Genomic DNA, 14,582 nt, shown 5'->3' with positions numbered 1-14,582 from the left:
CAGCTGTTTGTCACTTCCTGCCCTCTTTCCACAGGTGGTAGCAACCACAGAACATGTCTTTCAGTCCAAGAACCCAGCCTGGTTGTCACAGTGGCCATCTCTGCCATTTTCAGATGTCAGAAGATGTGCAGGTCCTCAGCGCAATGAGACACAAATATTCTATGACTTGGACAATTGTGTCTTCAGTCAAGATGCTCCCTCTGCTGGGGCATTAAGGTCCTCTGTTTTCCTTTTTGCAGGTCCCCCTGTCCTTACGTGATGGCTCCACAGATCCCTATGGAAAGTCCCACCTGTCTAATTGAGAATAGACCTGATGGGACACTTGTGGTGGACGAGAAAGCCATGCACATTCTTCTGAATATCCGCCAGCCAGTGGTGGTGGTGGCCATCGTGGGGCTCTATCGCACCGGCAAGTCCTACCTCATGAATAGGCTTGCCGGCAAGAGAAAAGGTATAAAATGAAATGACTGCCACTTGGGAAACTGTGCAGAGATGGATCATGCTAGGCAGCAACATAGGGAATCAATAATAATAATAATAATAATAATAATAATGATGATGATGATGATGATGATGATGTTGTTATTTTCCTACCACATCAAGTTTTGTGATTTATTTTGTTTATTTTTAATGTACTGCCTTTGTCCAAAGCCCTCCAGACAGTTTAAAGTCCAGAAACGCAAAAGTAATACTTGTTAATGGCAAAACCATTCAACCCCTGAACAATTTGCAGCTGCTGTTCTGTTCATCTGCCGGTGGCCTGAACCCCGGTCTGTTTTTTATAGTAGAGGTCCCCAAATCTTTTGATTCGGCAGGTCCTTTTTCACTCACCGACCTGTGCCAGAATTCCAATCACAAAATGGCTGCTGCAGGAGGCGGAGCCAGCCACAACATGTCAAGGAGTGAAGTCATGCATAACTACTAGTAAGGGTTCAGCATTTCAGGTGGGGAAACAGGTATATCAAGGAGTGACTGTGACCAAGGGACATCACAAACCCTCGTTTGCTTAGGCTTAGGCTTAGTTTCAGTTGAATGAGGGGAACAAGGAGTTAGAAAAAAATGCACTACAGTAACCAAAGAGAGCTTGAACCACAGAATTTCCCCCCCTGTAACTCAGGGGGGGGGAACCTTTTTTATACCAAGGGCCATATGGATATTTATAACATCATTTGCGGGCCATAAAAAATTATCAACTTAAAAAACAGTGCTCTGCCGAGGGAGAATGATTCAGGCCAGCAAAATTAATCCAAATAATTGTTTTTCTATTTGAAGTCATGTGGGGAGAGCCTAATCTGGCACACCCACACACACAGCCCGCCGACCTAGTCAAATGCATAGGTCCAGGGCTTTTTTGTAGAAAAAGCGCAGCAGGAACTCAGTGGCATATTAGACCACATCCCCTAATATTAGCATATTAGGTTACACACTCATTAGCATATTAGGCCTCGCCATCTGGGATAATCAAGTGCAAACTGAACTGTGGCAGTCACTTTTCCAGGCCCTGCAGCAAGTCTGGCCAGCCAGCCAGGCCTCAGGGAGGCTGCCACACAGTACATCTGTGCCCTGTGATCCCTGCCTGGCCCTGAGGAGGCTGCTACACAGTGCAGCTGGGCCCCATGATCCTCGCTGGCAAACCAGGCCCCAGAGAGGCTGCCACATGGCTCATTTCGGCCCGGCAATCCCCGAGGGCCACACCAAGTGACCTTGAGGGCTGCATATGGCCCTCGGGACGGCGGTTCCCCACCCTTGCTATAACTGCTCTCTCTCTCTGTCCCCTTGCAGGTTTCTGCTTGGGTGCCACCGTGCAGGGGCAGACCAAGGGCATCTGGGTGTGGTGCCTCCCTCACCCCCGCAGGCCCGACCACACGCTGGTGTTGCTGGACACAGAAGGCTTGGGTGATGTGCAGAAGGTGAGCGGAGGGAGGCAGCAGGGAAGATGGGGGCAGGAGCAACCCCTTCAAAACTGCCTTGTGGAATCAAACAGCCGTGGTTTCTGGCTTTGTGAGTTGTGTGTAGAACTGCTGACTCTGGGTTGGGAAATTCCTGGAGATTTTGGGTGTGGAGCCCCAGGGAGTATGGGGACTATGGAAGGAAGGAGCCTCAGTGGGACAAAACACCAAAGAGTTCCTACTCCAAAGCAGGGCTGGCCCTGCCACTAGGTAGACTAGGCGGTTGCCTAGGGCGCCAGCCTTCTGGAGGCATCGAATGGGGTGCCCCTCATGTGACTTGGTGACATTATCGGGGGGAGGGGCTCCAAAAGTTAGCCTTGCCAAGGGTGCCAGACAATCTAGGGCCGGTCCTGCTCCAAAGCCATTTTCTCTAAGAGAACTGATTTCTGTTGTCTGGATATCAGCAGGGCTGGTGCGTGAGAGTAGGCAAAGCAGGCAGTCGCCTAGGGCGCCACCTGGCCAAGGGGGTACCATTAGGCGCCCCCTCCCGACGCATGACTCTGGCTCCTGGCCACTGTCACCTTGTCCTCTCCCATCACCCAGCTGCCCTCAACAAAGCCAAGCCACCCCCCTCTCCCGGATGTGTGACTTGGCCTCCCACCTCATCCAATCCCGCCACCCTCCTTCCTGGTGCGACCGGCAAGCACTTATTCTCACATTTTTTAAATAACTTATCACATTTTTTTTGAACAATTAAAATTAAAAATCAGGAAGTTAAAAACTTGAAAAGTTTCACGTTGGGGCTCTTCATTTTCCCTCTACTTTTTACTAATGGGGGGCACTAGTGGGTGATTCACCTAGGGCGCCAGAAAGCCTAGCACCAGCCCTGGATATCAGTTGTAATTCCAGGCCGCACCCGAAGGTTGGCAAGTCTTATGTGACATAACTGCATCAAGTACTTTAGAAAAGTTTGGTCATGCAGAATGCAGTGATGTGGAAAAGATGTCTTTGAAGAAAACCTGCAAGACCTGAAGATTTGTTTACTGACCTTGCAGAATGTATCTCGCTTTTGTTTACTCATTCTCTTTTTTTAAACTAAACCATTGGGTGGGCCATTGGCCTGATCTAACATGGTTTCTCTTATGTTCTAAACTTTAAAAAAAATGATATACAAGTGCAGTCAAATATTCACAAAATCTTAACCCTTTAACTCCCCCCCAGACAAAAACCTATAATAACACATCTATTCGGGGCTTTTTTTGGTAGAAAAGGCCCAGCTGGAACTTATTTGCATGTTAGACCACACCTCCTGATGTCACCATTGTTTCACATAGGGGTTTTTTTTGTGGGAAAAGCCCAGCAGGAATTCATTTGCATGTTAGGCCACACACCCCGATGCCAAGCCAGCTGGAACTGCATTCCTGTGCGTTCCTGCTCGATAAAAGCTCTGCATCTATACCACTAACCCAGGATCAGATTCAGACAGGCAAAGTTCAAGAAGTAGATACAGTATGATCAACATAAAAAGCTGCAAAATAAACTCCCTACCTAGAGAATACATACTGACACGTTCAAAAGAGGCTCAGCTTCTAGAATGCACAGGGTGAACTAACTTCCCAGAAAAGGAGGGCAAAGGGGAAAGGAGGAAAAACAAACAAAGATATAAGGTGAAGGGCCGCTGAAACTCCAGTCTCAGAGCACTAGAAATCCTGTCATTTAGTGAGACTTTGTCCATGGGGGTTGCAAAGAGTCGGCCTTGACTGTGCGACTGAACAATAACAAACTGCTTCATTGCCTCACAGACTAGAAAATTATTTATGTTTTAAAGCTGGGGACTAAACTATGTGTGGCTTTTGGGATCGGAGATGGGATTCTCGAATGAATAATTTAACTACAGAAATCAGATGCTAGGGGAGGAGGGTATGGAGGGAGTCATTTATCTTTCAGTGACTTAATCCCCCCTTGCTGCTTTTCCAGCTGGAAATGCCCTCCTCCCAACCCCAAGAGAGGGAGAATCCTGGTGCCTGTCTTTTTGTCCTTCCAAAAGATGTTTTGGCCTTTCAAGCTACCTGGGGATGTGAGAGTATAACATAGTGGGTTCTTTGCAAAGATGAGCCAAGGTTGTAGGGAAGATAGCTCTTTATTCCATACGGCAGGGTATACGGCGACATGAATTTGAACTTGGGAACTGGGCCAACGGGGACGACTATATACACCACAGGGTTCCTGCGCAAGCACGCCATTGGATCTTTCAAACCAGCAGGGGGTTTGTGATTGGAGCATTGTTCCTGAGTCCCCAAGCTCAGTCCTACAGGCTCCAATGAGCCAGGCAGGAACGCCATTAACTCAATATATCCGATCACATACACAACAGAGAGCATGAAATGTTTGTGTCTGTTCTGTATCTGGTCTCTCACACCACCAGACCTTAGTAGCATGACAACAATGGGTGTTTTTGCACTGACAGTTTGTGACTCTCTTTCACCGCATTGGAAACTCACCTTTTACATTACCTAACGTTCTCACAACTGTTTTGCATCATTGCTGCCTGAAGCATCTACATGTGTTTCGGTGAGATGAGTTCTGGTGCTGCTGTTGCAACGTTTTTCTCAAAACCAGTTTTGATCCGGTCATTTACAGGCGTTTCAAACTTGTATTGCAGAAGTTTTCATGTGTTTTAAAAGACTCCTCCAAAAGCCACAAGGTGCAGTAATTTGCATGAGAACTGACAGCACTTGAAATTTTTACATATCATTGCTTGCCTCATCTTGTAATTTAAATTTGTATTGTTTTTGCAGTGTTGACACGATTTCCAAGCAATCGTATACATTTAACTTCTGATCAGAGACCCCCTCTCCCAAATTGAACCACTTTCAGCAGGAAATGTAGGAGTTTGGCTACGCAGAATGAGCAGAGCAAGTCCACAAACGTAAAAGGAAAATAATTAAAGCGGAACAGTGGCAGGCAATTTGAAGACTCTAAAACTCTGCATCAAATTGAATGTAAAAACATCCATAGTCTTTAAACATAACCTTATACACAAGGTGAGCACTCTATCGCCCCCTCTGGTGTACCAGCAAACTGTACCTCTGATATTACAATGTCTGTTTCAGGGCAATACGCAGAACGATTCCTGGATCTTTGCATTGGCCATTCTGCTCAGCAGCACCCTGGTCTATAACAGCATGGGCACCATCGACGAAGTGGCCCTGGAGAAGCTGCAGTATCCTTTGGTGGCATCACAAACTGGAAGTGGGCTCTGATGTTGGAGATGGAGGAACCGCTGGGCAGTTCTAGGTGGCTGGGTAGGGCAGCACTTGATGGGAGGCGGTAGGAGGGAGAAGGTTTCCATACAAACCCCTGAGGCTGATGAACTGCAGGGGGGAAGGAAAGACTGAGGGCAGACAGCTGTCGGAGGCAAGGACAGAGAACTTGCCAAAGGAAGGGTCTATGTCAGGGGTCCTCAAACTACGGCCCGCGGGCCAGATGCGGCCCGCTGAGGACGTTTATGCGGCCCGCCGGGTTATGGCAAAATCAGACCGGAAGTGACGTTCGACCTAAACTCGCGTTAGCAACGCACACTTCCGGCACTGGGCTGAGGCGGCGGAGACAGAGTGTGAGGTGATACCGAGGTGAGGTGAGTTCCCAGGCCAGGGTGTGAGGTGTGGGGAAGGGAGAGAGATGCAGAAGACGGAGAACTGACGGCCCGTGGCCTTGTACAGTAACGGCAGTCCGGCCCTCCAACAGTCTGAGGGACAGTGAACTGGCCCCCTATTTAAAAAGTTTGAGGACCCCTGGTCTATGTATTACCAGTAGAAAGAAGGCGGCCCAGGTCACATTGCCTGCATCACACGAGAAGTGATGTCATCACTCCAGTGACATCCAGTTGGTGTTCTGGCATTTGGGCAAAAACTCTATGGTAGAAGCCCATTTTGCCATAGAGTTTCCCCGAAATACCAGAGTATCCCCTGGAAGTCGCTGGCACAATGGCATCATTTCCTCTGCAATGCCAATGACGTGGCCTGAGCCTTTCTCCTGGTAAGTCTCCTCCGTCCCCTGCTGGTTGCCAGGAGGGCATTGCTGTCTGCGCATGTTCAGAGGTTTTTTAAAATCCACCGTCCATCACACAGCTAGAGAGCCAAAAAAAATATCAGTACTGTGGGTGGTTTGTGAGGGCCCAGGAACAACATTCAAAACTTTCCCCTTAGCGAGGTCCAGCTATGTCACTGAGTTGACCAAAAAGATTCACACAAAGTCTTCCGGGCGCTGCCAAGAGGAGGAGAACTCTGCTGAATTTGTCCGCTTCTTCCCCGCCTTCATCTGGGCTGTGAGAGACTTCACCCTGCAGCTGGAGATAGACGGACAACGTATCACCGGGGATGAGTACCTGGAGAGTGCCCTGAAACTGCAGCAAGGTGAGAGGGTCACAGAGCCTCCATTTCATGCTGAGCTGCTTCATTTGCTTCCTGGAGCTGCCTTCCCTCGAATCCATGAAACCTTTGTCTGAACTTGGCTTGCGATCTCAGCTCCTCTCTGTTTGAGTATTGTTCTCAGGATTCAGTAGAAGCTCACAGGAGCACAGGTCCTGAACCTTTTTTTTGGGTTCCCCCTCCTTCTTCCCACCTTGTCCATTGAATAGTAGGTGCAGCTGCATAACAATCCCTGGATGAGCTCCACCACCTATTTTTCTACAAAAATGACCCCTGATTGTTCTGCCTCTTGAAGGGCAGAGAACAAGACTAGGAATATTGGAATAGAACCCAAGTAAGCTGTCTGCAACCACTAGCCACTGATTGGTGTAAAAAGAAAAGGTGCTCATCTCAGTTTCTGCTGAGTGATTGGTTCTGTCTTTTGACCACTCAGTTCCACCCTTTGGCCTCCTGGCAAATAGATGTTCCCAGGGATGGAATTCTAGCAGGAGCTCCTTTGCATATTAGGCCACGCCCCTCTGATGTAGCCAATCCTCCAAGAGCTTACAAAAAAAGCCTTGTAAGCTCTTGGAGGATTGGCTACATCAGGGATGTGTGGCTGAATATGCAAAGGAGCTTCTGCTAGAATTCCACCCCTGGATGTTCCATATGTTCACAAGTCCTCTTCTGCTGTCGCTAAGGATCTGCGTTTCTCCTCTCCCTCATCTTTTCCACTAGGAAACACTGAGCAAATCCAGAAATGCAACATGCCCAGATTATGCATCCGTAGATTCTTTCCATCCCGGAAATGTTTCACATTTGACCGTCCGGCTAACAAGAGGAAATTGGCTCAGCTGGAGGAACTGGAAGAGGAAGACTTGGAGCCGGACTTCTTGGAACCAATGAATGATTTCAGCGAACATATATGGAACACTTCCCAATCCAAGATGCTCCCGGGAGGCCGAGTTGTCAGCGGAACAAGTGAGTAGCATTCTCGAGAAGTCATAACTTGGGGCTAGTAAGTCATTTTCGTTGGACTCAATAAGAATGTTGTTGGCCATTCTGGGAGATCTCTCTGAGCCCTTCATGTGTTCAGAGAACGCTGCAACGCACTTTAGTGTGACACACCCACGTATAGCCAGGGGTCGTTTTGTAGAAAAGTAGATGGTGGAGCTCATTCAGGGAGTGTTATGCAGCTGCACCTACTATTCAATGGGCAAGGTGGGAAGGAGGAGGGGGACCCTCAGAAAGGTTTTAGAGCTGCGCTCCTGTGAACCCCTGCTGGATTCAAGGCCTGTGTATAGCACACTTGAAATTGTGTTCTTAGGTCACAAATGGGCAGATACGTGTCTTGTTGCTATTAGCAATCAGTGAAAGAAGATGATGATATTGGATTTATATCCCACCCTCCATTCCTAACCCGGAAGCTGCAGTTGGTGCAGAATGCGGCGGCTAGGCTGCTATTGGGGCTCCTGAAGTGGGAGCACATACAGCCGGGGCTGCGCGGTCTGCACTGGTTGCCAGTTACATACCGGATTCGTTACAAAGTGCTGGTTATTACCTTTAAAGCCCTATATGGCCGAGGATCTGCCTACCTGAGGGACCGTCTTTCCCCGTATGAACCCCAAAGAGCACTGAGGTCAGCAGGGAAGAACCGACTGACCATCCCCGGGCCGAAGGAGGCAAAACTGCAGAGTACTCTCTATCATAGCTCCACACCTATGGAACCAGCTCCCAGAAGAAGTGCAGGCCCTGCGGAACCTTGAACAGTTCCGGAGGGCCTACGAGACCATCCTTTTTGGGATGGCCTTTACCGATTAAATGACAGAGGGACTTGCCTAAGTGATTTTCACCACCATGCTGAAATAGCACCAGAATGTTAATTTTAGAAAATTTTAAATTAGACTGTTTTAAAACTAGTTACTCTTTTTAAATACTTATTGTATAATTTATTGTATTTGATGTTGTTAGCCGCCCTGAGCCTGCTTCGGCGGGGAGGGCGGGATATAAATAAAATGTTGATTGATTGATTGATTGATTCCGAATCTCAGAGGGGCTCACAATCTCCTTTACCTTCCTCCCCCACAGCAGACACCCTGTGAGGTGGGTAGGGCTGAGAGGGCTCTCACAGCAGCTGCCCTTTCAAGGACAACTCCTGTGATAACTATGACAAACCCAAGGCCATTCCAGCAGTTGTAAACGGAGGAGTGGGGAATCAAACCCAGTCCTCCCAGATAAGAGTCCGCACGCTTAACCACTGCACCAAACTGGTATCTTTAAAGAACTTGGTGTAAGGGGTTAACCAATAAGTTGTTTCTACAATTCACTAATTTTATGGTTCTCTGGTTTTACTCACCCCTCCCTTTGCAGTGCTTGCAAACCTGGCAAAGAACTACGTGGAAAGTATCAACAGTGGGCAGGTGCCTTGTTTGGAGAATGCTGTGCAGGCCCTGGCAGAGATTGAGAATGCAGCTGCTGTGCGTGAGGCCCTTTCCCGTTATGAAGAGCTGATGAAGGAGCGGCTGAAGCTGCCCACAGAGACAGTGGAAGAGCTGCTGGGGGTGCATGCTGAGTACGAGAGGGAGGCCACTGGGGTGTTCATGGCCCATGCTTTTGGGGACCACCTTGAAAAATTTCAAGCTGATCTTGTGGTATGTTCCCTCTTGTGACTTCTCCACCTGCTCTCATCTCATAGCCCTTTCCCAGGATGCCATGACAGCAAACTAAGGGTCGTTTTGTAGAAAAATAGGTGGTGGAGCTCATTCAGGGGTTGTTATGCCGCTGCACCTATTCTGTGGACAAGATAGGAAGGAGGAGGGGGAACCATCAGAAAGGTTCAGGAGCTCCTGCTGAATTCAAGGCCTGCAGCAAACTAATATAGAGAACAACTGAGCTGTTGGGGTGTGACTATCCCATTGCATAGTGCCCCAGGGAAGGAATGTTTTTTCACCATTACCAGCGCACTTATTTCTGGATCTTCTTGTTTCGGTAGCGTAACTTGCAAGAGAGGAAGGAGGAGTTCTGCAGGAGGAATGAACAGGTGTCTTCCGACCACTGCCTTGCTGTGCTTATGGATCTTTCCCAGGAGCTGGACGATGGGATCACCAAAGGGATCTATTCTGTGCCTGGCGGCTATCAGCGTTTCTTGGAAAAGCAGCATGAAATAGTGGAGAAATACCGCTTGGTGTCTGGGAAAGGGATTCAGGTAGGGCAGGACTAAGTTTCTTAAGATCTACTCCTGAGCAGATGGGGTATCAATCAAAGGAAGTATGAAATGACTTTATGTGTTGACCTTTCAGCTGTGTGGCGGCTAAGGGGGGGAGGGGAGAGGCTCTGAGGAAACCGCCTTCTAGACTGAAGAATGGCCAGTTCCCCACTTTGGCCACACTTACAGATTCTTTAAACCCAGACTGCTCACAATTAGATAAAAAGAGGGACAGAAGCTTTGATTAAAGGATTGGTAGCGTGTGTGCTTCCTAAAGATCTGTTACTGGGGAACCTTCAAGACCGATGCTGTACTTCTGTGTGAGGTAAATAGAGACCACTTTTCCCTAGACATTTGACTAGACAACTACCGTTTTTGCACACAGCTTACCTTGCAGTCACAATCCTGTTCCCTCCGCAGCGTCTGGTCGGATTTCCCACCATCTGCGCCGGAGTTACAGGAAGTGCTGCGGCTTTTGCGTAGCAAACATAAACCGCTAAAACCCAGTTTACGTTTGCTACGCAGAAGCTGCGGCACTTCCTGTAACTCCGGCGCAGATGGTGGGAAATTCGACCGGATGCTGCAGAGGGAACAGGATTGTGACTGCGAGGTAAGCTGTGTGCGAAAATGGTAAACGAGACAGATATGAAAATGAACAGCATAGAGTTATTTCACAGAAAATAAAGGGTTCGATAAGGTAATTGTTATATGTAGCTGAGTGACTTCAATATAGAAAGTTAAACTGGCCTGCAACTCCACCCCCCTCCAAGTTTTCCCTAATGAGAGTAACTACTTTGTAGCTGAGCCTCAAATAAAAAGTAAGTAAACCCTGAGGTAATGTACGACTGTGAGAACTGGACCATACGGAAGGCCGAGCGCAGAAGAATAGATGTTTTTGAGATGTGGTGCTGGAGAAGAATCTTGAGAGTCCCTTGGACTGCAAGAAGATCAGATCAGTCAGTCCTAAGGGAAATCAACCCAGACTGTTCCCTGGAAGGTCAGATGCTGAAGCTCAAATATTTTGGCTACCCAATGAGAAGGGAGCGCTCACTGGAGAACACCCTGATGCTGGGAAAGACGGAAGGCAAAAGAAGAAGGGGACGGCAAAAGATGAGATGGCTGGACAGCGTTACTGATGTAACCAACATGAATTTGAGCAGACTTCAGAGGATGGTGGAAGACAGGAGGGCCTGGCGTGACTCTGTCCATGCGGTCACAAAGAATCGACTTGACTGTGCGACTGAACAATTTAAAAAACCCTGAGGGAAGCTTTGCTTCTCCTTTCTCTAGTCAGATTACCTCAGCAAATTCAAGACTGCTCCTTTAACAGAGAGCTTCTTTCCACAGAACCTGTTCCCATAAATTAGGAATGACAGGCCTTTAATCTCTCCTGCCTTAAAAGCAAGTCTACTTCTCCACCTAGTGGTGCATGGCGCTAAAAGAGCTTGAACATCTGGCTGGACAATCTTAGGATCTCCTGACTACACTACACTCAGTGTCATAGAATCATTAATTCATTAAGTGGCTTAGTGAATAAACATGGAACTCCAGCTTGAAATGGCTTTCCTGTCATTAAGTAACATTAATCTGCTTTGCTCTTAATCTGATATCAGGCGGAAATGGCTCTTGAGGAGTTCCTGAGATCCAAGAAGAGCGTGGCAGAGTCGATCCTTCAAATGGATAAGACCCTCAGTGACAAAGAGAAGGAAATTGAAGGTCAGATCCGGGCAGATGGATTCATGTTATCATTATGGTCACATCTAGGTGTCATGTGGCACTTTCAAGATTTATTGGCCCTTTCCGCACTCACAACTTACTGTGGAGTATCCCAGCGGTCAAGCCTTTCAACTTGACTTTGCGTTTCTGTGCCTGCCATCCTCACCAGTCTTAACACCATCCGGTGTATTTATTCTGCAGCTACAATTTTAAAAGAGCACTTTTAAAACTTGGAACAGAACATCCAGTGGGTGGAATTTTAGCAGGAGCTCCTTTGCATATTAGGCCACACACTCGATGTAGCCAATCCTCCAAGAGCTTACAAAAAAGATCCTTGTAAGCTCTTGGAGGATTGGCTACATCAGGGGTGTGTGGCCTAATGCAAAGGAGCTCCTGCTAGAATTCCACCCCTGGAAACATCACTTGTGAGTGTGTGTGTGTGTGGGGGGGTGCTTCACAGTAACATTCACCAACCAAAGACTTGCTGTGAGTGGTGGGAGAAGGCAGTGCAGCCTGCAATGAGCTGGCTCGGTGGGTTGTTCTGAGGTTTCTTTCTTTTTCTTTTTTTTTTAAATGAAGCTTCTGCTTTCGTATCCTCCCTTGACCATGACTATGGACAAACCTCCATCAGAGAGGTTGCAGCTGCAACCAAAACCTTGGAAACGTCACCATTGCTAGACACCCCCACCCCTTCGGCACTTGAGACCCATGAATCGTCTACTTCCTCACCTATAGGAACCCCCCTCCCCAGTTTAACATTATCAGCCGTTCTTGATGAGTCTGTCCCTGGTCTTGGTTTCCTGACCTTCTACCCCACCCCCTCAGCACTAGACCTCCCCCCCTTTTGGCACTTAATGTCAGAATCTAGGGGCAATCCAAGCCAAATTCTGGAGTCAGCAGGGCCGGCAGCTGGGAGTAGGCCAACTAGGCAGCCACCTGGGGCACCAAAGGCCTAGGGGAGGCGCCCCCTCTCCTCCTGCGTCCGGCGTTGCTAAATTCCTGACCTTGCGGAGGCTTCAAAGATCGGGAAGAAAGCGGGTGCACTCAGAGCCACCAGCTCTGAGTGCACTTGCTCCTCTCCCCTTCACCTTGCAGAAACTCCCCGCCTCCAACCTCACCGCTGCCACGCCCCCCCCAGCATCATTAAAGTCAAGGGAGGTGGCGTGGCAGCAAACGCGAGGTGGGGGGGGGCAGGGAGCGAGCGCACTCGCTCACTGTCTCCCTGCCCTTGCTGAGGCTTTGCAAGCCTCATGAGGGGGGGCCTCTCCTGCTTTAAAGCGGGAGGGAGCCAAAAATAGGGGGGGGGCGTGCGCTGCATGCAATCTGATGATGTCACTTCCGGTGACGTCATCGGGTGGTGTGCGTGCTGCATGTGCACAAAAAAGTAAAAAAAATAAAAGGGGGCGGGGCGCGCTTTCGGCCTGGGGCGCTGGAAAGGCCAGTGCCGGGTCTGGGAGTCAGAGTCAAAGATCAGTCCAAAGATCAGTTACTGAGCAGGGTTATCCTAGTGGGGCTGGAAGGCAAGGGACATGCAGAGGTGGTTTGCCATCGCCTGCCTCTGAGTTATGACCCTGGTATTCCTTGGAGGTCTCCCATCTAAATACTAGCCAAGGCCAGTCCTCCTTAACTTCCTAGATTTGGCTTGCCTGACCCGTCCAGGTCACATCGAAGCAACTGATCAATGAATTGCAAAGGAAGGTTAATGTGTGGTTAACGGTGTACTGTCTTTTGGTGGCATCTTTGCGCTGCGTATCTAGGCTCCATATTCCATGATACTTGCAGGAGGAAGTAAATATGGCAGCAGTAAAAAGTTTGCTGCTTTACACCAAGGAGTCCTTACCCATCCATCATAGGAGCTGTGTGCATTGCAAAGGATTCTGGGGAGTGTTGTAGGTCGTTTTGGGCCTCATTGGCTGCTTGCATGGGGTGATCTACCACATAGCTCTATTTTCCATTGCAAATACAGGGAAAAAGAATGTCCACACAACAGTTTTCCTGCACTTTCCTGGTCTTTGCCCTCCGTGGCAGCCGCCATGTCGCTGGAGACCTTTTGGGGGGCTTTTTAACCCCAAAGGGCTAGATTGCTAGAGCATTGTGATGTTATATTAATCTATAGTCCTGATTCCCTCTAAATGCCCAGCTTTCCCTTTTTTTAAAAGGTAAGTCTCTTGCACTTTTCTCGTTCCAGAGATATAAGAAGGGAATTGCATCTCTGCAATGAAATGGGTAGTAGACTTTAAAAAAACAACAACCCCAAAATCTAGGAATTCAGAGGAAACAGTAGATCGTAGATTAGAGTACCAGATTATAATATTATTATCCCATTGCAATCTAGCAATAACCAGTTTTTTAAAAAATCTGAAATTATCCTTCTTGGAGCAGTGGGAAAAATGGCAGCTGTGAGGGAGACTAAGGGAAGGAAAATGGGGCCAGTGTGGGACCCTGGATAATACACGCCTTCCTGGCAAGTCCACCTGATAACATGCTTGGACTGCGCTGTCCCTAAAAATACTAGCAAAAAGGAGGTTTGGGGAAGTCCCTAGAGCCAAGGGAAAAATGCTCAGAGGATGATTAGGCTATGAAGTTGTATGGGGGTTAAAAATAACAGTTATAGTTTGGTATCCAAAGTACAGTAAAACCTCTTCTGCCTTTGTTATCCTGTGTGAACTGTGAATACACCTTTATCCAGAACCTGTCAGCAGCTTTGCAGGCTTTTAAAAACTGACTTTAAAATCAACCAGTTGGTGGTGGGTCAGGATGAGGTATTTCTCTCTCTGGTGTTTTCAAATGTTGGTGGCAGCGGTGGGAGTCTCTCAATAGGCTGGGGACTTGCAACAAGTCTTTAGCGTGTATCTTGTGCTGTGCATCTTGCATGACTCCTCTGATGGCCAGCCTATTCTGTTTTCTCCTCCTCTGGAACACAGCTGAGCGTGCTCGAGCCCAAGAGGCCCAACTCCAGCAGCAGTTCCTGAAGCAAAACCAAGACAGGCTGACGCAAATGGTGGAGGATCAGAAGCGGACCCTTCAGGAGCAGCTCCAGCTGCTGCAGGAGAAGATGGAGAGGGATAAGGAGGCATGGCGAGAGGAGACGGAACGGGTGGTGCAGCATAAGCTCAAGGTAATGAGCGCTGAGCCTGGCCTGCTCTGACCTCCTCTGATGCACAGCGTGGTGATGGTTGGCAGTTAGGGTTGCCAGCCTTCAGGGGACAGCCTCGGAATATTCCAGAAATTACAAGTGATCTCTAGACAACATAACTCAGTTCCCCTGGAGAAAAGGGCTGCTTTGAAGGATGAGCTCTATGGCATTATACCCCTCATGGAGGTCTGGCCTCTCCCCAGCCCTTGTCCTTGTGAGACTCCACC

At 48.5% G+C, this 14,582-nt stretch overlaps 1 protein-coding gene across 1 annotated transcript in view; it reads left to right on the top strand.

Moving 5' to 3' along the window:
- Nucleotides 1-256: 256 nt before the first annotated feature.
- The window catches only part of LOC132585859 (guanylate-binding protein 1-like), a 32,408-nt gene continuing 18,082 nt past the window's right edge, over nt 257-14,582 (top strand). The window contains exons 1-9 of the mRNA XM_060257735.1: nt 257-451; nt 1,783-1,910; nt 5,003-5,112; nt 6,108-6,304; nt 7,037-7,279; nt 8,669-8,949; nt 9,291-9,503; nt 11,117-11,219; nt 14,144-14,337. Of these exons, the coding sequence (XP_060113718.1) occupies nt 259-451; nt 1,783-1,910; nt 5,003-5,112; nt 6,108-6,304; nt 7,037-7,279; nt 8,669-8,949; nt 9,291-9,503; nt 11,117-11,219; nt 14,144-14,337 (1,662 nt within the window). The 5' untranslated portion in view covers nt 257-258. The remainder of the gene's footprint in view (nt 452-1,782; nt 1,911-5,002; nt 5,113-6,107; nt 6,305-7,036; nt 7,280-8,668; nt 8,950-9,290; nt 9,504-11,116; nt 11,220-14,143; nt 14,338-14,582) is intronic.

This window comes from Heteronotia binoei, chromosome 17, assembly GCF_032191835.1.
Source record: "Heteronotia binoei isolate CCM8104 ecotype False Entrance Well chromosome 17, APGP_CSIRO_Hbin_v1, whole genome shotgun sequence".
In the NCBI taxonomy this organism is placed as follows: Eukaryota; Metazoa; Chordata; class Lepidosauria; order Squamata; family Gekkonidae; genus Heteronotia; species Heteronotia binoei.
The sequence above is the reverse complement of the archived record's forward strand: the minus strand, read 5'-3'. Positions and strand labels throughout refer to the sequence as shown.